The sequence below is a fragment of the Macaca mulatta genome, chromosome 19, assembly GCF_049350105.2.
Source record: "Macaca mulatta isolate MMU2019108-1 chromosome 19, T2T-MMU8v2.0, whole genome shotgun sequence".
NCBI classification, from domain to species: Eukaryota; Metazoa; Chordata; class Mammalia; order Primates; family Cercopithecidae; genus Macaca; species Macaca mulatta.
Window position 1 is genome coordinate 16,968,428 of NC_133424.1, and position 25,357 is coordinate 16,993,784.

At 48.6% G+C, this 25,357-nt stretch overlaps 2 protein-coding genes across 24 annotated transcripts in view; one reads left to right on the top strand and one right to left on the bottom strand.

The window, feature by feature from the left end:
• The window catches only part of C19H19orf44 (chromosome 19 C19orf44 homolog), a 95,253-nt gene that overhangs the window by 45,132 nt on the left and 24,764 nt on the right, over nucleotides 1–25,357 (top strand). For 4 of the 18 annotated variants that reach the window (XR_013409165.1, XM_077978184.1, XM_077978176.1 and 1 more), the window contains exon 1: nucleotides 16,395–16,695. The exons of 5 other annotated variants lie outside the window; for them this stretch is intronic. The gene's annotated coding sequence lies outside the window, so the exon portion shown is untranslated. 9 more of the 18 variants (XR_013409163.1, XM_077978177.1, XM_077978189.1 and 6 more) reach the window with 8 other exon arrangements.
• Nucleotides 261–25,216, bottom strand: CALR3 (calreticulin 3). Of its 6 annotated transcripts, none has more exons than XM_077978212.1 (11): nucleotides 25,051–25,216; nucleotides 24,764–24,865; nucleotides 18,915–19,118; nucleotides 12,632–12,726; nucleotides 11,089–11,274; nucleotides 8,935–9,042; nucleotides 8,707–8,838; nucleotides 6,231–6,323; nucleotides 4,299–4,771; nucleotides 2,340–3,378; nucleotides 261–460 (listed from the first exon to the last, which is right to left on the bottom strand). In XM_077978212.1, exons 1-9 carry the CDS (start codon nucleotides 25,139–25,141, stop codon nucleotides 4,628–4,630), a joined length of 1,155 nt encoding a protein of 384 aa, XP_077834338.1. In that variant the 5' UTR covers nucleotides 25,142–25,216; the 3' UTR covers nucleotides 261–460; nucleotides 2,340–3,378; nucleotides 4,299–4,627. The 6 variants fall into 6 exon arrangements, with proteins under 6 accessions (XP_077834338.1, XP_077834337.1, XP_077834336.1 ...); XM_077978211.1 differs by having other exon boundaries at nucleotides 2,340–3,387; XM_077978210.1 differs by having other exon boundaries at nucleotides 2,340–3,373; nucleotides 4,290–4,771.

The window sequence follows — 25,357 nt, forward strand, 5'->3', positions numbered from 1 at the left end:
TTTGGAATCTGTGTTTCAGGGTGGCCGTCCTCAAACTTTGGGCTAAACTAAACTCGACATTTAACCATATTTCCTGAATTTATTTATTTAGGGTTGACATTTTGATGATCCAGATGGGATCTGAAATGGAGTTCCAGTGACCTTGCCACTTTTGACAATCAGAGCCTTTGTACTGTAACCGCAAAGGGGTCTTGATCCAGACCCTGAGAGGGTTCTTGGATCTCACTCAAGAAAGAATTAAAGCAGGCAAGTCCATACAGTAGAGTGAAAGCCAGTTTATTAGGAAAGTAAAGGAATAATGGAATGCCTACTTCATAGAGCAGCCCCAAGGGCTGCTGGGTTTTTTGTTGTTGTTGTTGTTGTTTTTGAGATGGACTTTCACTCTTGTTGCCCAGGCTGGAGTACAATGGTGGGATCTCGGCTCATCACAACCTCTGCCTCCCGGGTTCAAGCGATTCTCCTGCCTCAGCCTCCTGAATAGCTGGGATTACAGGCATGCACCACCACGCCCGGATAATTTTGTATTTTTAGTAGAGATGGGGTTTCCCCATATTGGTCAGGCTGGTCTTGAACTCCCAACCCCAGGTGATCCACCCGCCTCGGCCTCCCAAAGTGCTGGAATTACAGGCTTGAGCCACTGCGCCTGGCCAGGTTTCTCATTTTTATGGTTATTTCTTGATGATAAGGTAAACAAGAGGTGGATTATTCATACCTTCCCTTTTTATTTATTTATTTTTATTTTTTATTTATTATTTTTTTTGTTTTGTTTTGTTTTTTTGTTTTTTTGAGACGGAGTCTCGCTCTGTCGCCCAGGCTGGAGTGCAGTGGCGCGATCTCGGCTCACTGCAAGCTCCGCCTCCTGGGTTTACGCCATTCTCCTGCCTCAGCCTCCTGAGTAGCTGGGACTACAGGCGCCCTCCACCGCGCCCGGCTAATTTTTTTGTATTTTTAGTAGAGACGGGGTTTCACCGTGGTCTCGATCTCCTGACCTTGTGATCCGCCCGCCTCGGCCTCCCAAAGTGCTGGGATTACAGGCGTGAGCCACCGCGCCCGGCCTATTTTTATTTTTTGAGAGGGAGTCTCGCTCTGTCGCCCAGGCTGCAGTACAGTGGCGCGATCTCGGCTCACTGCAAACTCCGCCTCCCGGGTTCACGCCATTCTCTTGCCTCAGCCTCCCGAGTAGCTGGGACTACAGGTGCCTGCCACCATGCCCAGCTAATTTTTTGTATTTTTAGTACAGATGGGGTTTCACCGTGTTAGCCAGGATCGTCTTGATCTTCTGACCTCATGATCCGCCCACCTCAGCCTCCCAAAGTGCTGGGATTACAGACGTCAGCCACCGCGCCTGGCCCATGCCTTCCCTGTTTAGACTGCCATATATGGTAACTTCCTGATGTTGCCATGATCTTTGTAAGCTGTCATGGCGCTGGTGGCAGTGTAGCAGTGAGGACCACCAGAGGTCACTCCCATCACCGTCTTGGTTTTGGTGGGTTTTAGCCGGCTTCTTTACTGCAACCTGTTTTATCAGCAAGGTCTTTAGTGCTGACCTCCTATCTCATCATGTGACTAAGAATGCCTTAATCGCCTGGGAATGCAGCCCAGTAGGTCTCAGCCTTATTTTACTCAGCCCCTATTCAAGATGGAGTTGCTCTGGCAGCTACCTGATTTATGAATTGTTCTTTGCTCAATTACACGCCATGAAATTTAATATGTCCAGAGTTCTCCCTTTAACAAAGTTTAAAGTGAAGAAACTTTAGAATGAAATAAGATTAAAAAGTCATTTCTTGGTCCCACCAGCCACATTTCAAGGGCTCAACAGCAGCAGGTGACCAGGCATGGTAGCTCACGCCTGTGATCCCAGCACTTTGGGTGGCCAAGGCAGGTGGATCACCTGAGGTCAGGAGTTCCAGATCAGCCTGGCCAACATGGCGAAACCCCATCTCTCCTAAAAATACAAAATTCAGCCGGGCGTGGTGGCGCATGCCCGTACTCCCAGCTGCTTGGGAGGCTAAGACATGAGAATCGCTTGAACCCAGGAGGCAGAGGTTGCAGTGAGCCATAATTGCACCACTGCACTCCAGCCTGGGTGACAGAGCAAGACTCTGTTTCAAAAAAAAAAAAAAAAAAAAGGCTGGGCGCGGTGGCTCAAGCCTGTAATCCCAGCACTTTGGGAGGCCGAGATGGGCGGATCACGAGGTCAGGAGATCGAGACCATCCTGGCTAACACGGTGAAACCCTATCTCTACTAAAAAAAAAAATACAAAAAACTAGCCGGGCAAGGTGGCGGGCGCCTGTAGTCCCAGCTACTCGGGAGGCTGAGGCAGGAGAATGGCGTAAACCCGGGAGGCGGAGCTTGCAGTGAGCTGAGATCTGGCCACTGCACTCCAGCCTGGGCGACAGAGCGAGACTCTGTCTCAAAAAAAAAAAAAAAAAAAAGCAACAAGTGAGAAATTCTCTTGGACACTCAGACAACTCTGCTCCCAATGAATCTTCAGAGGCTGAGCCAGTCTCACTCATTGTTTTTTGTCTTTTTAGCTCCATTTGATTTTATTTTTAGAGACAGGGTCTCTCTCTGTCACTCAGGCTGGAGTGCAGTGGCACAATCATAGCCCACTGTAGCTTTGACCCCCTGGACTCAAGTGATCCTCCCATCTCAGCCTCCCAAGTAGCTGGGATCACAGTCATGTGCCTCCATGCCCAGCTAATTACAAATTTTTTTTTTTTTTAGAGACGAGGTCTCTATGTTGCCCATGCTGGTCTCAAACTCCTGTTCTGAAGTGATCCTCCCTCCTTGGCCTCCCAAATAGCTGGGATTAAAGGCACAAGCCACCACACCTGGCCTGACTCATCTTTGTACAGTAATTGGTGCCAGCACTTTCTCTCTAGGCCTGCTTCTGATTCTTTTCACACTAACTTCTCACCCTGTTCAGAGATGTAAGAGGTAGGCAGTGTTTGCCACCCTTGCATTAGGAGGGAGTCTTTAGTTTCTCAGAGTAATACTCTATCCCTAATAATTGGTGAAGGTTGATGTAGCCATCATCAGAAAAAATCCAGGCACAAAGGTCTGCCAACATTGACCACAGTGAAAGCAAAACTGCAGAACTTCACTTCTCAGGCAGGCTTTTGAAACTGATCAACTTTCTTTTTTTTTCTTTCTTTCTTTTTTTTCTTTTTTTCTTAGGTAGGGTCTCATTCCGTCACCCAGGCTGCAGTGCAGTGGCGCAATCTCAGCTCACTGCAATCTCCACCTCCCAAGCTCAGGTGATCCTCCCATCTCGGCCTCCTGAATAGCTGGGACCACAGGTGTGCACCACCAAACCCAGCTAATTTTTAGTATTTTTTGTAGAGGCAGAATTTTGCCACATTGCCCAGGCTGGTCTTGAACTCCTGGATTCAAGCAATTTACACACCTCTGTCTCCCAAAGTGTTGGGAGTACAGGTGTGAGCTACTGCACCCGGCCCACACTGGTCAACTCTCAATATTCTGCATATAAATTCCAATTTATCTGGCTTATTCATAACATCACTAGATTCCAAATTTCTGGTGTCATAAATTTGATTACTTTCATCACGAGTTTCAGCATGATTCTGGGTCTCTTCCAGAAGAAGACTGGGCCAGAAGCAGCGGCTCACACCTGTAAGCCCAGAGCTTTGCGACGCCAAGGTGGGAGCATGGCTTGAGTCCAGGAGTTCAGGACCAGCCTGGGCAACATGTGAGACTCCCATTCCTATAAAAATTAAATTAAAAAACAAAAAATATGGCTGGCTGCAGTGGCTCATGCCTATAATCCCAGCACTTTGGGAGGCCAAGGTAGGCAGATCACGAGGTCAGAAGATCGAGACCATCCTGGCTAATACCATGAAACCCCATCTCTACTAAAAATACAAAAAATTAGCCGGGTGTGGTGGCGCACGCAACCAGGCTGGTTCACCATGTTGGCCAGGCTGGTCTTGAACTCTGAGCTCAAGTGATTCGCCCATCTCAGTCTCCCAAAGTGATGGGATTATAGGTGTGAGGCACACTTCCTGGTCAACTTTTATTTTCTAAAAAGACTACGGGAGTTAAGAAAAGGGAATCGCCGGGCGCGGTGGCTCACGCCTGTCATCCCAGCACTTTGGGAGGCCGAGGCAGGTGGATCACCTGAGGTCGGGAGTTCAAGACCAGCCTGACCAACATGGAGAAACCCCGTCTCTACTAAAAATACAAAATTAGTCGGGGTGGTGGCGCATGCCTGTAATCCCAGCTACTCAGGAGGCTGAGGCAGGAGAATGGCTTGAACCCGGGAGGCGGAGGTTGCGGTGAGTTGAGATCGCGCCATTGCACTCCAGCCTGGGCAAAAAGAGTGAAACTCTGTCTCAAAAAAAAAAAAAAGAAAAGAAAAAAAGAAAAGGGAATCATGGTTTTGGCCAGACCCTTGCTGGCCTCTGGTTTTTAGTGCGTAAAATTGTCAAGAGGAAACTTCTCAGTGCAACGGTGTCACCGAGGAGATGCAACCAACCCCACCAAGAAGCGTAAAACACTTTTCAAAGAAAATTGGACAAAGTGCCATGTAGACATTTGAGTTTGAAACATAGATTAAAGTAGCAATGAGGTTTTACCAGCCATCCTTATATCCAATGGGGATGACTAAAGTTCATTCCTTCTGTGAAATCGATTGAAGTAATGTTCGCGCCCGTTCATTTTTCCCGACAGCAGCTCTTCCTCCTCTTCCTCGCGGGCCTTCTTCATTTCCTCCTTGGCCTGTATGGCATCCATCTCCCTTTCTGGACCCTGGAGAAAGAAACAAAAAACATAAGCCCCACAGGGCATGGTGGCTCAGGCCTGTAATCCCAGCACTTTGGGAGGCCAAGGCGGATGGATCACGAGGTCAGGAGTTCGAGACCAGCCTGGCCAAGATGGTGAAACCCTGTCTCTATTAAAAGTACAAAAATTAGCTGGGCATGGTGGTGTGTAGCTGTGGTCCCAGCTGCTCGGGAGGCTGAGGTGAGAGGATCATTTGAACCCAGGAGGCAGAGGTTGCAGTGAGCCAAGATCGCGCCACTGTACTCCAGCCTGGGTGACAGAGCAAGACTCAGTCTTGGGGGGAAAAAAAAAAAAAGCCCCAGAGATTATGCTTCCATGTGGCCAAATGCATGTCAGTACTCAGGCGGTCCCTGCCTTCTAGAAGCCGCCTCACCACCTGGGATAGGCTGAATAAGAACAGCCTGTAAAGATTTCATGTCCTGGCCGGGTATGGTGGCTCAAGCCTGTAATCCCAGGACTTTGGGAGACTGAGGCAGGCGGATCACGAGGTCAACAGATCGAGACCATCCTGGCCAATATGGTGAAACCCCATCTCTACTAAAAATACAAAAAGTAGTTGGGTGTGGTGGTGCGTGCCTATAGTCCCAGCTACTCATGAGGCTGAGGCAGGAGAATTGCTTGAACCCAGGAGGGGGAGGTTGCAGTAAGCCAAGATCACGCCACTGTACTTCAGCCTGGAAACAGAGCGAGACTCCGTCTCAAAAAAAAAAAAAGATTTCATGTCCTAATCCCTGGAACCTGTCAATATTAACCTTATATGGGGCCAGGCGCGGTGGCTCACACCTGTAATCCCAGCACTTTGGAAGGCCAAGGCAGGTGGACCACCTGAGGTCAGGACTTCGAGACCAGCCTGAGCAATATGGTGAAACCCCCTCTCTACTAAAAATATACAAATTAGCCAGACGTGGTGGCATGTGCTTGTAGTCCCAGCTACTCGGGAGTCTGAGGCAGGAGAATCGCTTGAACCCGGGAGGTGGAGGTTGCAGTGAGCCGAGATCACGCCACTGCACTACGTACAGCCTGGGTGACAGAGCTGGACTTCATCTCAAAAAAAAAAGAAAAAAGGCCGGGCGCGGTGGCTCAAGCCTGTAATCCCAGCACTTTGGGAGGCCGAGACGGGTGGATCACGAGGTCAGGAGATCGAGACCATCCTGGCTAACACGGTGAAACCCCGTCTCTACTAAAAAAAGACAAAAAACTAGCCGGGCGAGGTGGCGGGCGCCTGTAGTCCCAGCTACTTGGGAGGCTGAGGCAGGAGAATGGCGTAAACCCGGGAGGCGGAGCTTGCAGTGAGCTGAGATCCGGCCACTGCACTCCAGCCTGGGCGATAGAGCGAGACTCCATCTCAAAAAAAAAAAAAAAAAAGAAAAAAAAGTTTACACAAATAAATTAGTGATGTAGGAAGAGTTAATCACATGCTTCATACCTTGGTTTCGCCCCAGGTGGCCTTGCCAAAATTATCTGCATACTCTTCATCATCTGTGATCAGAAAGTTATCGAAAATAGTTCCAGATCTCACCTGCAGATGAAAATAAGGCCTTCATTTTTATGCTTTTACTCTTTATTATTTGTTTATTTTTCATTTCTTTTTTCCTTTGGAAATATATGAAGATCAGGTGACATTTTTTATTTTTTAGAGATGGGGTCTTGCTATGTTGCCTAGGCTGGACTTGAACTTCTGGGCTTGGCCAGGCGTAGTGGCTCACACCTGTAATCCCAGCACTTTGGGAGGCTGAGGCAGGTGAATCAGTTGAGGTCAGGAGTTCAAGACCAGCCTGGCCAACATGGTGAACCCTGTCTCTACTAAAAATACAAAAATTACCAGGTGTGGCGGTGCATGCCTGTAGTCCCAGCTACTCGGGAGGCTGAGGTGGGAGGATCACTTGAACCTGGGAGGCAGGGGCTGCGGTGATCTGAGATTGTGCCACTGTACTCCCACCTGGGTGACAGAGTGAGACTCTGTCTCAAAGAAAAAAAAAAAAGAACTTCCGGGCTCATGTGATCATCCCATCTCAGCCTCCCCAGTAGCTGTGACTACTACAGGCGTGAGCCATACTGTCCCTGGCTACTAGGCCTTTATTATTGATGTGACAAAAAGAAACAGATGTATTTTGCTCAGTACAGTGTACCGTAACAGCAATTAGAATAGTAGGTGGTGCTGGCCGGGCGCGGTGGCTCAAGCCTGTAATCCCAGCACTTTGGGAGGCCGAGGCGGGTGGATCACGAGATCAGGAGATCGAGACTATCCTGGCTAACATGGTGAAACCCCGTCTCTACTAAAAATACAAAAAAAAACTAGCCGGGCGTGGTGGCGGGCGCCTGTAGTCTCAGCTACTTGGGAGGCTGAGGCGGGAGAATGGCGTGAACTCGGGAGGCGGAGCTTGCAGTGAGCCGAGATCACGCCACTGCACTCCAGCCTGGGAGACACAGCGAGACTCCGTCTCAAAAAAAAAAAAAAAAAAAAAAGAATAGTAGGTGGTGCTTAAATCTATTTCTAGAATATCCTTTCCCTCTAGGGCACTGGTTCCTCAAACTTGGCTACACATTAGGATCACTAAAACTTTTTTTTTTTTTTGAGACTTAGTGTCGCTGTTCTTTTTTTTTTTTTTTTTGAGATGGAGTCTCGTTCTGTTGCCCAGGCTGGAGTGCAGTGGCATGATCTCAGCTCACTGTAAGCTCCGCCTCCCGGGTTCACACCATTCTCCTGCCTCAGCCTCCTGAGTAGCTGGGACTACAGGCACCCGCCACCACACCCGGCTAATTTTTTGCATTTTTAGTAGAGACAGGGTTTCACCGTGTTAGCCAGGATGGTCTCGATCTCCTGACCTCGTGATCCGCCCGTCTCGGCCTCCCAAAGTGCTGGGATTACAGGCGTGAGCCACCGCGCCCGGCCCATTTTTTTTTTTTTTTTTTAAAACAAAGTCTCGCCCTGTCGCACAGGCTGGAGTGCTGTGGCGCGATCTTGGCTCACTGCAACCTCCACTTCCTGGGTTCAAGCGATTCCTCCCAGGTTCAAGTGATTCTCATGCCTCAGTCTCCTGAGTAGCTGGGACTACAAGCACGCGCCACCACACCCGGCTAATTTTTGTATTTTTAGTAGAGATGGACTTTCACTATGTTGCCCAGGCTGGTCTCAAATACCTGAGCTCAGGCAGTCTGCCCGCCTCGGCCTCCCATAGTGCTGGGATTACAGGCGTGAGCCACCATGCCTGGCCGGGATCACCAAAGCATTTAAAAACAACAACAACGGCCGGGCGCGGTGGCTCAAGCCTGTAATCCCAGCACTTTGGGAGGCCGAGACGGGCAGATCACGAGGTCAGGAGATCGAGACCATCCTGGCTAATACGGTGAAACCCCGTCTCTACTAAAAAATACAAAAAACTAGCCGGGCGAAGTGGCGGGTGCCTGTAGTCCCAGCTACACGGGAGGCTGAGGCAGGAGAATGGCGTGAACCCGAGAGGAGGAGCTTGCAGTGAGCTGAGATCCGGCCACTGCACTCCAGCCTGGGTGACAGAGCAAGACTCCGTCTCAAAAAAAAAAAAACAAAAAAAACACAAAAAACAAAAAACAACAACAACAACAACAACAACTCTCAGCACTTTGGGAGGCTGAGGTGGAAGGATTACTTGAGCCTAGAAGTTCCAAACCAGCCTGGACAACACAGTGAGACCCCCATCTCTTAAAAAAAAATCTGGGTATGGTGGCTTGTGTCTGTAGTCCTAGCTACTTGGGAGGCTGAGGTGGGAGGATTGCTTGGGCCCAGTTTGAGGCTCCAGTGAGCTAGAATCGTGCCTAGGTGACAGAATAAGACCCTGTCTCAAAAAAACAAAACAAAACACACACACACACACACACACACACACACACACACACACACAAAAGTAAATTTAAAACCAAATGACCTGCCAAAGCTCCAGGCCAATGGCACCAATGTTCTCAAATTCCGAGAGGTCATACTGTGTCAAATAGTTGGTATTCTTCATTTTATGGTGGAGCCAGATGTCTTTATCAATACCTTCTGGTTTCAGGCCATCCTGCATCAGAAAAACCATATGAGGTGGTCTCAATGACATGGGCAGGGGAGGGGCATCCCTGGGGCATCCCTGGCATCATGCAAAGAGGCCACACACCTGGTACGGGGGCTTCTGGAGCATCGACGCCGGCCAGTCCCCATCCAGTTCACCATTCCAGTCGCTCTGCTTGCTGGCACTGGCGTCCAGAAAATGCTTCTCCCAGTCCTTCAAAGACATGTAAGGAAAAAGTAAAATCAATCAGATGCACATATATTTGCTGTTGTTGCTTCTGTTTTTGTTTCTTGAGACTAGGTTTTGCTCTTGCCCAGACTGGAGTGAGGTAGCGCAGTCATGGCTCACTGCAGCCTCAATCTCCTGGGCTCCAGTGATCCTCCTGCCTCAGCCTCCCAAGTAGCTGAGACTACAGGTGCTCGCCATCATACCTCACTACTATTTTTTTTTTTTTGAGACGGAGTCTCGCTCTGTCGCCCAGGCTGGAGTGCAGTGGCCAGATCTCAGCTCACTGCAAGCTCCACCCCCGGGGTTTACGCCATTCTCCTGCCTCAGCCTCCCGAGTAGCTGGGACTACAGGCACCCACCACCTCGCCCGGCTAGTTTTTGTATTTTATTTTTAGTAGAGACGGGGTTTCACTGTATTAGCCAGGATGGTCTCGATCTCCTGACCTCGTGATCCACCCGTCTCAGCCTCCCAAAGTGCTGGGATTACAGGCTTGAGCCACCGCACCCAGCCCCTGGCTACTATTTTTATGTTTTGTACAGTCAGGGTCTCCCTCTGTTGCCCAGGCTGGTCTCGAACTCCTGGGCTCAAGTTATCCTCCTGCCTTGACCTCCGAACTGCTGGTATTACAGGCATGAGCCACCGCACCCAACCAGATGCTCAGATTTGAGAAAGGAAATTATTAGATGCCAAGTGGCAGGCACAGGCTGGTGACCCCTGTCCCAGTGTCCCTTTCCCTTCTTCAATTTGGTCGTCAGGAGGCCAAGTGCTTGGTGCTTCCAATGCCACTGAGGACTTCAGGGCAATACCACACTGCCTAGATTTTTCTCCCTAACCTGCCATATGACTTTAGCCCTTTCCTCCATGCTATGGAGAGGAGCAGTGGTGTGGAAAACTTCAAGTAGTGGCTAGAGTGAAAATGATGGTGCAAAAAGCGATGACAATGGCCAGATGTGGTGGCTCACGCCTGTCATCCCAGCACTTTGGGAGGCCGAAGTGGGCAGATGACTTGAGGTCGGGAGTTCGAGACCAGCCTGGCCAATATGGTGAAACCCCGTCTCTACTAAAAATACAAAAATTAGCCAGGGGTGGTGGCGGGTGCCTGTAATCCCAGCTACTCAGGAGGCTGAGGCAGGAGAATCACTTCAACCTGGGAGGCAGATGTTGCCGTGAACTGAGATTGTGGCACTGTACTCCAGCCTGGGCAACAAGAGTGAAGCTCCGTCTCAAATAAATAAATAAATAAATACTCTTTTTTTTTTTTTTTTTTGAGACGGAGTCTTGGTCTGTCGCCCAGGCTGGGGTGCAGTGGCACAATCTCGGCTCACTGCAACCTCCACCTCCTGGGTTCACGCCATTCCCCTGCCTCAGCCTCCCGAGCAGCTGGGACTATAGGCGCTCGCCACTACGCCCGGCTAATTTTTTGTATTCTTTAGTAGAGACGGGGTTTCACTGTGTTAGCCAGGATGGTCTCGATGTCCTGACCTTGTGATCCGCCCGCCTCCGGCCTCCCAAAGTGCTGGGATTACAGGCGTGAGCCACCGCGCCCAGCCAACTCTTTTTTTTTTTTTTTTTGAGACAGAGTCTCGCTCTGTCGCTCAGGCTGGAGTGCAGTGGCGCGATCTCGGCTCACTGCAAGCTCCACCTCCCGGGTTCACACCATTCTCCTGCCTCAGCCTCCTGAGTAGCTGGGACTACAGGCGCCCGCCACCGCGCCCGGCTAATTTTTTGTATTTTTAGTAGAGACAGGGTTTCACCGTGGTCTCGATCTCCTGACCTTGTGATCCGCCCGCCTCGGCCTCCCAAAGTGCTGGGATTACAGGCGTGAGCCACTGCGCCCGGCAATAAATACCCTTTTACGATACCTTCAGATGTGTAGCAATGTGGCTGGTCTGCAGTGTGTGCTCTGGGGAGGCCATTTGGTGCTACAATATTGCCATTGTGGCTACCAGCCATGCAGCAATGGTCCAGTAACTGGGTACTTACAAACTATATTTGTGCACTTTCTAGAGTTGCCCAGGAAAAATTCACACCTGGGCTTTGTTGTCTTTAGTCTGCTCCCAATCCTTCGATTCTGCCGGGGATGTTTCCTTCTTCAGTGATGTTAAGTTCCAGTCGTACTCTATGCTGCCGGATTCAATTGACTGACCATCAATTTTCACGTCGTAAGAAAGATCTGGTCTTAAAATTAGAGTGTAGAGGTGTGTGAAGCCATCAACCTGCACATTTTAGGGGGAAAAGTGTAAGAATTAAACCCTCAATTTCTTTTTTTTTTTTTTTTTTTTTTTGAGATGGAGTTTCACTCTGTTGCCCAGGTTGGAGTGCAGTGGCTCAATCTCAGCTCATTACAACCTCCACCTCCCGAGTTCAAGCGATTCTACTACCTCAGCCTCCTGAGAAGCTGGGATTACAGGCACCCACCACCATACCCCACTAATTTTTGTATTTTTAGTAGAGATGGTTTCACCATGTTAGCTAGGCTGGTCTCAAACTCCTGATCTCAGGTGATCCACCCGCCTCGGCCTCCCAAAGTGCTGGGATTGCAGGCATGAGCCACCGCGCCTGACCAACCCTCCATGCTTTAATGCAAGTCTAAATATGCAGCTTATTTTTATTTGTTTATGTATGTATGTATTTATTTATTTATTTTTGAGACGGAGTCTCGCTCTATCACCCAGGCTGGAGTGCAGTGGCTTGATCTCGGCTCACTGCAAGCTCCACCTCCCGGGTTCACGCCATTCTCCTGCCTCAGCCTCCCAAGTAGCTGGGACTACAGGTGCCCACCACCGCGCCCGGCTAATTTTTTGTATTTTTAGTAGAGGTGGGGTTTCACTGGGTTAGCCAGGATGGTCTCGATCTCCTGACCTCGTGATCCACCTGCCTCGGCCTCCCAAAGTGCTGGGATTACAGGCATGAGCCACCACACCCAGCCTATTTATTTTTTTGAGACAGGGTCTTGCTCTGTCACCCAGGCTGGAGTGCAGTGGTACAATCATAGCTCACTGCAGCCTTGACCTCCTGGGCTCAATTGATCCTCCCACCTCAGCCTTCCAAGTAGCTGGGACCACAGGTTTCTGGCACTTTACCTGGCTAATTTTTGTATCCTTTGTAGTGACAGGGTTTTGCCATGTTGCCCAGGCTGGTCTTGAACTCCTTGGCTCAAGCAATCCTCTTGCCTCAGCCTCCCAAAGTGCTGGGATTACAGGTGTGAGCCTCTGCACCCAGCCATTTCTCCAGAATGTTTTCTCCATCCTGAATATTTCATTCATTAATGAGGATGGATGTGGTTGAAATGTGACTGTACTATTGTAACCCTCATAGGGCAAATGATGACATGTCATAGCTCACAGAAAAAATGAGAGTGCCCTTCTGATGGGGTAAAAACTTCAGGAAACCAGTTAAAGGAGACAAGTCTCTCCGATGGCCTCCTACACTGGAAACCGGAAACAGGAGGTATGTTTACAAAGACCCATCCTTGGCTCAGTTAAGTATTTTACTATCAAAACTAATTTCTCTAAACTTAATTATCATCAGGCAAGAGTTAACACTCATTTATTTGAATACAAGAGCAGCTACCTTACACCTGATCAGTTTCTTGTTTTCGTGATACTGATTCTTGAAATGTAAAATAACATGAACTTTCTTGATATCAAATCCACAAATATCGGGTCCTACAAAAAAGAAAAAAGAAATTAGCCGCTCTCAATTTCTTTCCATAATGCATCACCATAGAATAACCAACCCACAACCATTCTTTTTTTTTTTTTTTTTGAGACAGAGTCTCGCTGTCACCCAGGCGGGAGTGCAGTGATGTGATCTTGGCTCACAGCAACCTCTGCCTCCCGGGTTAAAGCGATTCTCCTGCCTCAGCCTCCCGAGCAGCTGGGACTACAGGCGCACACCACCATGCCCAGCAGCTAATGTTTGTATTTTTAGTAGAGATGGGGTTTCACCATGCTGGCCAGGCTGGTCTCAAACTCCTGACCTTGTGATCCACCCGCCTCAGCCTCCCAAAGTGCTAGGATTACGGGCTTGAACCACTGTGCACGGCCCATTCTTCTTAAATATAATCAGATACAATCTGATAATCAGATATTCACACTAAGTTATTTATTTATTTATTTGAGACAGAGTCTCGCTCTGTCGCCCAGGCTGGAGTGCAGTGGTGGGATCTTGGCTTACTGCAATCTCCGCCTCCCGGGTTTAAGTGATTCTTCTGCGTCAAGCTCCTGAGTAGCGTAGCTGCGATTACAGTTATGCACCACCAGGCCCAGCCAATTTTTGCGTTTTTAGTAGAGACGGGGTTTTGCCATGTTGGCTAGGCTGGTCTCGAACTCCTGACCTCAGGTGATTTGCCCGCCTTGGCCTCCCAAAGGGCTGAGATTATAGGTGTGAGCCACCACATCTGGTCACATCTGTGAATATCTTATTACGATTAAAGGACAATGTCCTGGCTTTCCACTCACTTTTTGAGTGTGTTCTGTAGCTTATTTAAATATTCAAAGTGGCCTGCTAATCCTAGCACTTTGGGAGGCCAAGGTAGGGGGAAGACTTGAGGCCAGGAGTTTGAGACCAGCCTGGCCAACATGGTAAAACCCCATCTCTACTAAAAATACAAAAATTAACCAGGAGTGGTGGCATGTGCCTGTAGTCCCAGGTACTTGGGAGGCTGAGGTGAAAGGATCACTTGAACCTGGGAGGTTGAGGTTGCAGTGAGCTGAGACTGGGCCACTGCACTGCAGCCTGGGTGACCAAGCAAGACTACGTCTCAATTAAAAAAAAAAAAAAAAGTAGGCTGGGCGTGGTGGCTTACGGCTGTAATCCCAGAACTTTAGGAGGCCGAGGTGGGTGGATCTCGACGTCAGGAGTTCGAGACCAGCCTGACCAAGATGGTGAAACCCCATCTCTACTAAAAATACAAAAATTAGCCAGGCATGGTGGCACGTGCCTGTAATCTCAGCTACTCAGGAGGCTGAGGCAAGAGAATGCCTTGAACCTGGGAGACGGAGGTTGCGGTGAGCCGAGATCACACCAGTGCACTCCAGCCTGGGTGACAGAGTGAGACTCCATCTCAAAAAATAAAAATAAAATGCTATGGAATGTGAAATATTTGTATGAAAGTCAACTTGTTCAAAACTGAGACATGCAATTTATTTTTCTTCAACATTGGTCAGAGTTTTCGTCTCGATTCGTAAGTACCTACGCACTTTGATTTTTTTTTTTTTTTTTGAGACAGTCTCACTGTCACCCAGGCTAGAGTGCAGTGGTGTGATCTCAGCTCACTGCAACCTCTGCATCCCAGGTTCGAGTGATTCTTGCGCCTCAGCCTCCCAAGTAGCTGGGATCACAGGTATGCGCCACCATACTTGAAACCGCCTTTGCAAAATTAAGACTGAGACAGTGAAAGAGATCTCACTTAACTGACTCCATCTTGCTTCTAACCTCCAGGCTGTCCTTGTTCATTCCTGGGCGTAGGCTGAACTAACTCTGAGAGAAACTTAGTTTATAGTTTAAACGAAGACAGTAACAGTCCTTTCCCAAAGCGGACCTCCTTCTTGCCTGGGGGCTAGATTGCCTTTTTCTTTTTTCTTTTCTTTTCTTTCTTTTTCTTTTCTTTTCTTTCTTTTTCTTTTCTTTCTTTTTTTCTTTTTGAGATGGAGTCTCGCTCTGTCACCTAGGCTGGAGTGCAGTGGCACGATCTTGGCTTACTACAACATCTGCCTCCCAGGTTCAAGCGATTCTCCTGTCTCAGTCTCCTGAGTAGTTGGGATTACAGGCACTGCCAGCACGTCCACCTGATTTTTGTATTTTTAGTAGAGATGAGGGTTTCACCGTGTTGTCCAGGCTAGTCTTGAACTCCTGGCCTCAAGTGATTCTCCGACCTCGGCCTCCCAGTATGAGCCACTGCACCGGCCACTTTGAATATTTAATTAAGCTTCAGAACACACTCAGAAGCAAGTGGAAAGTCCAAACGTTGTCCTTTAACAGCAATAATAAGATACACATGTGGCCGGGCGCAGTGGCTCACGCCTGTAATAGCATTTTGGGGGGCCGAGGCAGGCGGATCACCTGAGGTCGGGAGTTTGAGATCAGCCTGACCAACACGGTGAAACCCTGCCTCTACTAAAAATACAAAAATTAGCCAGGTGTGGTGGCACGCAGCTGTAATCCCAGCTACTGGGGAGGCTGAGGCAGGAGAATCACTTGAACCTGGGAGGTAGAGGTTGCAGTGAGCCAAGATTGCACCTTTGCACTCCAGCCTGGGTGACAGAGCAATACTCCATCTCAGAAAAAAAAAAGGTATTTACGCATGTAATGGATGTTCATAAGGAAATATAGACAGATGGGCTCTGTGTTGCCTGTCTGGGGTTTTATGCATAACTTATGCATAGGAATTTATGCAAATATCAAGACTCTGACAATAACTGTGCTTCTCTTCTCTTCCTCCTTAACCCCTCACCCTCAGCAAGCTCCCCTCACACTAATGGCTGGCGCTGACTCATTATAACAAAGCGTTCCAATAGTAAGAGTGGATTTGAGTGAAATGAAACTGTTGAATTCAAAACTGAAATACCAAGAAAAGTTTATTTTAATCTTTTTTTTGACCCCAAATTATGCTGCTTGGCAATTCAGATGTAGTAGACATATGCTATACAGGGTTTTTCCCTTCCTTATTTATTTATTTATTTTCGGACAGGGTCTTATTCTGTCATCCAGGCTGGAGTGCAGTTGTGTGATCACAGCCCACTGCATCCTCAGCTCAGGAGATTCTCCTACTTCAGCCTCCTGAGTAGCTAGAACCACTGGTGTGTGCAACCTCACTGGGTTAATTTTTTTTTTTTTTTTTTTTGAGACGGAGCCTCGCTCTGTAGCCCAGGCTGGAGTGCTGTTGTGGCCGGATCTCAGCTCACTGCAAGCTCCGCCTCCCGGGTTCCCGCCATTCTCCTGCCTCAGCCTCCCGAGTAACTGGGACTACAGGCGCCCGCCACCTCGCCCGGCTAGTTTTTTGTATTTTTTAGTAGAGACAGGGTTTCACCGTGTTAGCCAGGATGGTCTCGATTTCCTGACCTCGTGATCCGCCCGTCTCGGCCTCCCAAAGTGCTGGGATTACAGGCTTGAGCCACCGCGCCCGGCCAAGTGCTGGGATTACAGGCATGAGCCACTGCACCCAGCCCTAATTTTTATTTTTTGTAGAGACAGGGTCTCACTATGTTGGCCAAACTGGTCTCGAACTCCTGGACTCAAGTAATCCTCCTGCCTGGCCTCCCAAAGTGCTGGAATTACAGGCATGAGCCACTGTGCCCAGCTAAGGATGAATATTTTAGAAGCACATTCATTCTTTTTTTTTTTTTTTTTTTTTTGAGACGGAGTCTCGCTCTGCCGCCCGGGCTGGAGTGCAGTGGCCGGATCTCAGCTCACTGCAAGCTCCGCCTCCCGGGTTTTCGCCATTCTCCTGCCTCAGCCTCCCGAGTAGCTGGGACTACAGGCGCCCGCAACCACGCCCGGCTAGTTTTTTGTATTTTTTAGTAGAGATGGAGTTTCACCGCGTTAGCCAGGATGGTCTTGATCACCTGACCTCGTGATCCACCCGTCTCGGCCTCCCAAAGTGCTGGGATTACAGGCTTGAGCCACCGCGCCCGGCCTTTTTTTTTTTTTTTGAGACGGAGTCTCGCTCTGTCACCCAGGCTGGAGTGCAGTGGCCGGATCTCAGCTCACTGCAAGCTCTGCCTCCCGGGTTCACGCCATTCTCTGGCCTCAGCCTCCCCAGTAGCTGGGACTACAGGCGCCCGCCACCTCGCCCGGCTAGTTTTTTGTATTTCTTAATAGAGACGGGGTTTCACCGTGTTAGCCAGGATGGTCTCGATCTCCTGACCTCGTGATCCGCCTGTCTCGGCCTCCCAAAGTGCTGGGATTACAGGCTTGAGCCACCGCGCCTGGCCACATTCATTCTTTTTTTGGAGACAGAGTCTCGTTCTGTCACACAGGCTGGAGTGCAGTGGTGAGATCTCAGCTCACTGCAACCTCTGCCTCTCAGGTTCAAGCAATTCTCTTGCCTCAGCCTCCCGACTACAGGCATGCACCACCACGCCCGGCTAATTTTTTTGTATTTCTAGTAGAGACAAGGTTTCACCATGTTGGCCAGGCTGGTCTTGAACTCCTGACCTCAAGTGATCCGCCCACCTCAGCCTCCCAAAATGCTGAGATTACAGGTGTGAGCCACCACACCTGGCCTGAGGTACATTTGTTCTTAAAGTTTTAAGTTATGCTATACTTGTGTCTATTTCCTGTGGCCCAGTATGATCCCTTCCTAGTTCTAGCACAAATTTTAATCTCCTGGTGTCAGGAGACATTTAATATTTTCCAGAGGTTTGCAGGCTTTTTCTATAAAGGCCAGATGGTAAAATATTGTTGGCTTTGTAAGCCTAATGATCTCTGTCATGACAACTTAACTCTGCCACTGGTACTGGCAAGCAGCCACAGACAACATGTAAATGAACAGAGTGAGGCTGCATTCCAGTAAGACTTCATTTCTGGACACTGAAATCTAAATTTCATACAATTTTCATGTATCACAAAATATCATCCTTGTATTGATTTTTTTTTGAACCAGTTAAAAATGTAAAAAACATTTTTAGTTCATGGGTCATATAAACACAGGCAGTGGGCCAATTTGGCCCATGGCCAAGGTTTACTGAGTCCTAAAGGATTCAAAACACAGGTTGAGGCCAGGCGTGGTGGCTCACGCCTGTAATCCCAGCACTTTGGAAAGCCAAGGCAGGTGGATCACCTGAGGTCAGGAGTTCGATACCAGCCAGGAGTTTGAGACCAGCCTGACCAACATGGTGAAACCCCATCTCAGCCAGGCGCAGTGGCTCACGCGTGTAATCCCAGCACTTTGGGAGGCTGAGGTGGGCGGATCACCTGAGGTCAGGAGTCTGAGACCCGCATGACTAACATGGTGAAACCCTATCTCTATTAAAAATACAAAAATTAACTGGGCGTGCTGGTGCACACCTGTAATCCCAGCTACTTGGGAGGCTGAGGCAGGAGAATCCCTTGAACCCGGGAGGAGGAGGTTGCAATGAGCCGACATTATGCCATTCCATACCAGCCTGGGCAACAAGAGCGAAACTCCATCTCAAAAAAAAAAAAAAAAAAAAAAGGAACCCCATATCTACTAAAATGCAAAAAAAAAAAAAAAAAAAAAATTAGCCAGGTATGGTGGCACATGCCTATAATCCCAGCAACTCAAGAGGTTGAGGCAGGAGAATCACTTGAACCCAGGAGGCAGAGACTGCAGGGAGGTGAGATGGGGCCACTGCCATTGCACTCCAGCCTGGGCCACAAGAGTGACAACTCTGGCTCAAACCAAAACCAAAACCAAAAAAACTGCACAGGTTGAGCAACCCAAATCAAAAAATCACAAATCTGAAGTGTTCCAAAACCCAAACTTTTAGACTCAACATGATGTTCAAAGGAAATGCTCTTTGGAGCTTTGTGGATTTCAGATTTTTCAAATCAGCGATGCTCAACCGGTAAGGATAATGCAAACAATCCAAAATCCCCCCGAAAATTCCAAAATCCAAAACACTTCTGCTTCCAAACATTTCAGATAAGGTATCCTTACCCTGCATGAGGGCAAGATTTATGGTGAATAAATAACTTCTTCAGGAACACAACAGACTGGCACCGTTGCCTTTTTATGTTAATTAGGTTTAATAGTGCTATAAACCTTGGATCCAATATACTCAATACTACTACCTTAACTACATGAGCCAAGTCTTAGTCTAAAGATCCCGTGAAGTGGGAGGGTTTTCAAAGTCGCTAGAAGTGGTTGTGTTGTACCACCAAAACTCACCAAACATAATATAGTACTGCGATTTTCCATTCAGGTTCTTCTGGTCAACATCTGCAGGAAAGACCTTAATGTAGCCCCCTCCACAGTCCATCTTCTGCTCATGTTTCACTGTGTACTGAATGACCAGAGTTTTCCCTTTATTGCTGAATGGTTTGAAGCGTGCAGAGATGGCATAGAATCGGCCATTCTGAGTGGTCTGCAGACCTTTGAACAAAAAATACTCATGAAGGTTTGGGAATGATGCTGTGCTCAGTAATGCAGAAAGTTAAATGGATGTCCTTCCCTTACTCCCAATCACAAATGTCCCAACCGTTAACAGTGATCCACAGTGCCAACAGAGCATTATACAATAATGCATAATGAGTATACCACTAGCAGGCACTCTGCTTCCATACCACTTTTTTTTTTTTTTTTTAGATGGAGTCTCGCTGTGTCACCAAGGCTGGAGTGCAATGGCGCGATCTTGGTGCGCTGCAACCTCTGCCTCCCGGGTTGAAGTGATTCTCTTGCCTCAGCCTCCCGAGTAGTTGGGATTACAGGCATCTGCCACCACATCTGGCTAATTTTTGTATTTCTAGTAGAGACGGGGTTTCACCATGTTGGTCAGGCTGGTCTCGAACTCCTGACCTCAGGTGATTGCCCGCCTCAACCTCCCAAAGTGCTGGGATTACAGGCGTAAGCCACCGTGCCTGGCCCATACAACTTTTATTTCACACACCTGGAAGTTTTTGTTCTTAATATACCTCTGTTATTTATTTATTTATTTATTTATTTATTTATTTATTTATTGAGACAGAGTCTCGCTCTGTCACCCAGGCTGGAGTGCAGTGGCGCAATCTCGGCTTACTGCAAGCTCTGCCTCTTGGGTTCAAGTCATTCTCCTGGTTCAGCCTCCCGAGTAGCTGGGATTACAGGCGCCTGCCACCATACCTGGCTAATTTCTTGTATTTTTAGTACAGACACGGTTTCACCATGTTAGTCAGGATGGTCTCGATCTCCTGACCTCGTGATCCACCCACCGTGGCCTCCCAAAGTGCTCGGATTACAGGTGTGAGCCACCACGCCTGGCTATTTATTTTTTAGACAGAGTCTCATTCTGTTACCCAGGCTGGAGTGCAGTGGCACAATCTTGGCTTACTGCAACCTTTGCCTCCTGGGTTTAAGAGATTCTCCTGCCTCAGCCTCCCAAGTAGCTGCTGGGATTACAGGCACCTGCCACCATGCCCAGCTAATTTTTGTATTTTGAGTAGAGAGGAGAGAGGGTTTCACCATGCTGGCCAGGCTGGTCTCGAACTCCTAACCTCAGGTGATCTACCTGCCTTGGCCTCCCAAAGTGCTGGGATTACAGGCATGTGCCACTGCACCTGACCATACTGTTATGCTTTAAGTTACAAAAGTACTTCAACTCTAAATGTCAAATCTAATTATGAATCTAATTATGAATACCATGGGTTAATTTAGCTTCTGTTCATCTTCCTAGGGTTGGGATGATTCAATGAAACCTGTGTAGCAAATGAATAAAAGAATAGACTGTTAAATGTTTCCTGAATTCTCATTCTGAAACAGCTACTGGACTGACAGAACAGGTGGTGATGAGAGTGCGTTCCACGGCACGCTGATTTGTAATGTAACGCTTCATAGCACTGGGTGGGCTGCCCTGTACGTGTCAACTGTGTCACTCTTTCATGAAGAAAACATCCTGTCACTCATATTTATGTGTTCACTTCAAAACCAACCCTTTCTTTCCTAGTAGCCCCTAGGCACAGTCTCAAATCTCGTTCTTTTATGAGAGTATGTCAGACAAACCTGAAGGTGGAGGCATTCTTTTTTTTTTTTTTTTAATTCTTTTTTTGAGATGGGGTTTTGCTCTTGTCACCCAAGCTGGAGTCCAGTGGCACAATCTTGCTCACTCTGACTCCTGAGCTCAAGCGATTCTCCTGCCTTAACCTCCTGAGTAGCTGGGACTACAGGCATGCGACGCCGCGCCTGGCTAATTTTTGTATTTTTAGTAGAGACAGGGTTTCACCATGTTGCCCAGGCTGGTCTTGAACTCTTGGCCTCAAATGATCCACTCACCTTGACCTCCCAGGGTACTAAGATTACAGGTGTAAGTCACTGCGCCCAGCCTAAACTTTCACATATGTGAAAGCAAATACAATTTAAAAGCCTTGAGAGGCCAGGTATGGTGGCTCACATCTGTAATCTCAGCACTTTGGGAGGCTGAGCCAGGTATATCATTTGAGGTCAGAAGTTTGAGACCAGCCTGGCCAACGTGGGGAAACCCCATTTCTACTAAAAATACAAAATTAGCCAGGCGCAGTGGCGCGTGCCTGTGGTCCCAGCTACTCGGGAAGCTGAGGCAGCCGAATCGTTTAAACCTGGGAGGTGGAGGAGCCCAGATTGCCCCATTGCACCCCAGCCTGGGCGGCAGGGCGAGACTCCGTTTAAAAACATAAATAAAATAGGTTGGACACGGTGGCTCCTGCCCCTAATTCCAACACTTTGGGAGGCCGAGACAGGTGGATCACCTGAGGTCAGGAGTTGGAGACCAGCCTGACCAAAATGGAGAAACCCCATCTCTACTAAAAATATAAAATTAGGCCAGGCGCGGTGGCTCACGCCTGTAATTCCAGCACTTTGGGAAGCTGAGGCAGGCAGATCACGAGGTCAGGAGATCAAGACCATCCTGGCTAACGTGGTGAAACTCCACCTCTACTAAAAAAAAAAAAATACAAAAAATTAGCCAGGTGTGGTGGTGGGCACCTGTAGTCCCAGCTACTCGGGAGGCTGAGTCAGGAGAATGGCATGAATCTGGGAGGTGGAGCCGAGCTGAAATTGGGCCACTGCACTCCAGCCTGGGTGACACAGCGAGACTCGGTCTCAAAAAAAAAAAAAAAAAAAAAAAAAAAATAGCCAGGTGTGGTGGCACACGTCTGTAATCCTAGCTACTTGGGAGGCTGAGGCAGAAGAATCACTTGAACCTGGGAGGCAGATGTGGTGAGCAGAGATCGCACCATTGCACTCCAGCCTGGGTAACAAAAGTGAAACTCCCTCTCAAAAAAAAAAATAAATAAAATAAATAAAAGCCTTGAGCAATATGTGTCATCTAAGTCATGTTGCATGCAGGTGTAACCTCTGTTTCTTAAGTCATAGATAAACCTTCTTCCTCATTGTTCTTGTTCTGCAAATGACTAGGACAGACCAGAGACCAGGCCTCCTCCATTTGTGACCACTGACCTTGGTTACAGATTGACTGCCTCCAGTACTGAACTGTACCTAACTCGGACCAGATGGCACAAAAGATGCTGTGTGACTGCTACATCTTCAGGGTGAAATGTTAAATACACCTTCTCAAAAGAAAAAGACCACCTTGACTAATGGGATCACGGTCATTACGTATTAAGCCTTGCCTAGAAAGATGCTGAAATTCTGTTAAGCTTTCCTAAACTTTGTCTATACAAATGATCCCAAACTTCTACACTTCAGAACACTGACTTCTATTCTTTGGAATCTGTGTTTTCCATACAGTTGTCCTCAAACTTTGAGCTTGAATTAGCTCTCTTTAAGCTAGATTTTTTTTTTTTGGAGACAGAGTCTTGCTCTGTTGCCCAGGCTATAGTGGCAAGATCTTGACTCACTGTAACCTCTGCCTCTCGGGTTCATGTGATTCTCCTGCCTCACCCTCCCAAGTAGCTGGGATTACAGGTGTGCGCCACCACGCTTGGCTAATTTTTTTGTATTTTTGTAGAGACCCGGTTTCACCATGTTGGCTAGGCTGGTCTCAAGCCCCTGACCTCAAGTAATCCACCCGCCTTGGCCTCCCAACGTGCTGGGATTACAGGCAGGAGCCACCGTGCCTGACCATATTTTTCTTTTTTTTTTTTTTTAGATGGAGTCTCACTCTGTCACTGAGGCTGGAGCACAGTGGCACGATCTCTACTCACTGCAACCTCTGCCTCCCGGGTTCAAGCGATTCTTCTGCCTCAGCCTCCCGAGTAGCTGGGACTACAGGCATGCACCACCACACCCAGCTAATTTTTGTATTTTTAGTAGAGATGGGGTGTCACCATATTGGCCAGACTGGTTTGAAACTCCTGACCTCATGATCCTCCTGCCTAAGGCCTCCCAAAGTGCTGAGATTAAGGTGTGAGCCACCATGCCCGGCCTATTTTTTTAAATGCAAAAATTAAAATGAGAAAAAGCACCCACTAATCTTTTCCTTCTGAGGGGCGTGGCCCTTGATCCTCAAATGCACTTGACTAGTGTTTATTAAGAGGGACAACTTTGGTAATGCCTACTAATAACACATTCATATAAATATAATCCAAAGAAGGTTAAATACCATTGCATATTTGACAGTGCTTCAGGTATGATTTTATTATACCAAATAAGCTGAATATGTCTCCTTGGACTTCAGAGGACCTAATACCAACTCACGCCTATAATCCCAGCACTTTAGGAGGCCGAGGCAGGTGGATTACTTGAGGCCAGGAGTTTGAGACCAGCCAGAGCAACGTGGTGAAACTCTGTCTCTAAAAAAATTAGCAGGGCGTAGTGGCACGCGCTTGTAATCGCAGCTTCTCGGAAGCCTGAAGCAAGAGAATCGCTTGAATTCGGGAGGCGGCGGTTTGAGTGAGCCAAGATCGTGCCATTGGCCGGGCGCGGTGGCTCAAGCCTGTAATCCTAGCACTTTGGGAGGCCGAGACAGGCGGATCACGAGGTCAGGAGATCGAAACCATCCTGGCTAACACGGTGAAACCCCGTCTCTACTAAAAAGTACAAAAAACTAGCCGGGCGAGGTGGCGGGAGGGCCGGTAGTCCCAGCTACTCGGGAGGCTGAGGCAGGAGAACGGCGTAAACCCGGGAGGCGGAGCTTGCAGTGAGCTGAGATCCGGCCAGCCTGGGTGACAGAGCAAGACTCCGTCTCAAAAAAAAAAAAAAAAAAAAAAAAAAAAGATCGTGCCACTGCACTCTAGCTGGGTGACACAGAGTGAGACTCCTACTCAAAAAAAAAAAAAAAAAAAAAAAAAAAAAAAAAAAAAAGGCCGGGCGCGGTGGCTCACGCCTGTAATCCCAGCACTTTGGGAGGCCGAGGCGGACGGATCACAAGGTCAGGAGATCGAGGCCACGGTGAAACCCCGTCTCTACTAAAAATACAAAAAATTAGCCGGGCGCGGTTGCGGGCGCCTGTAGTCCCAGCTACTCGGGAGGCTGAGGCAGGAGAATGGCGGGAACCCGGGAGGCGGAGCTTGCAGTGAGACGAGATCGCGCCACTGCACTCCAGCCACGGGGACAGAGCGAGACTCCGTCTCAAAAAAAAAAAAAAAAGTAATCTTCGGCAATAAAGAAAGGAGAGAGGAGGCTGGGTGCAGTGGCTCATGCCTGTAATCTCAGCACTTTGGGTGGCCAAGGCGGGTGGATCACGAGGTCAGGAGTTCGAGACCAGCCTGGCCAACGTGGACCCTGTCTCTACTAATAAGTACAAAAATTAGCTGGTCACAGTGGCGCGCGCCTGTAGTCTCAGCTACTCGGGAGGCCGAGGCAGGAGAATTGCTTGAACCCGGGAAGTGGAAGTTGCAGTGAGCTGAGATCGCACCAGTGCACTCCAGCCTGGGCAACAGAGCAAGGCCCCATCTCAAAAAAAAAAAAAAAAAGAAAGAAAGAAAGAAAGAAAAGAGAGAGGAAACAAAAAACAAGGGTAAGGAGCCCTTTTGCCTTAAGTTCTACCTTTGCCTTAAGGTCTCATCTGTAAATCGGGAATAAAAGCGTTTGGCTGTGCCACAACTACCTTGAGAGGGTGCTATGGAGATGTAACATTAGGCTCAGTTTGGTCCTGATTCTACACTAACCTTTATCTTTCTCTTTATGACCATAAAACTTCCCCGACGAAAGTCTAAAATGCCCAAATCGGGAGTCATTGGTGGACTGCACCCATCGGTTTCTCCAATGCTCTGTGGGGAGGGGGAAATAACACCGGTTAGAGGTGATAATGGTTAATTTGGCCTAAGGGAAGGGTGAGGGGGACCCTCGAGGATTCGAGAGTTCGCTGCCGTCGACCTCGCGACGACTCTGCCCAGCCTTGGGGGGGCAGATGGGGGAGCTTACACCTCTGCCACTAAGGGCGTGGCCCCTTCACCTCCGTCTAGAAATTCCTCTTGGAAATAGACGGTAGCCAGCGCCACTCGCAGCATGCAGATGCCCCAGAGGGGCACCCGAACCCCGGCCATGGGGGTTTGCACTGCGCTTCCGGTCGCCACCGCCCCTTAGCTCCCGGCGCTCTCTGCGGCTCTTCAGGCGAGTCCTGAAACTACAACTCCCGTCACAACTCGCGATTATGACCTGAGGGTCCCATTGGTAGCTGCGGCGCTGGGCACGTCGGGTCCACCAGAGAACTACCGCTCCCATGATGCCTCGCGATTGTGATTCGGGACGCCATTGGTCTG

Bases quoted from the DNA above. Each gene is read 5' to 3' on its own strand.
- CALR3 (XM_077978212.1), bottom strand. From the start codon at position 25,141: ATGGCCGGGGTTCGGGTGCCCCTCTGGGGCATCTGCATGCTGCGAGTG. The intron at 24,866-25,050 runs GTGAAGGGGCCA...CCCTCCCCACAG, and splicing joins AGAGGAATTTCTAGACGGAG to AGCATTGGAGAAACCGATGG. The intron at 19,119-24,763 runs GTTAGTGTAGAA...TTTTGTTCAAAG, and splicing joins TCATAAAGAGAAAGATAAAG to GTCTGCAGACCACTCAGAAT.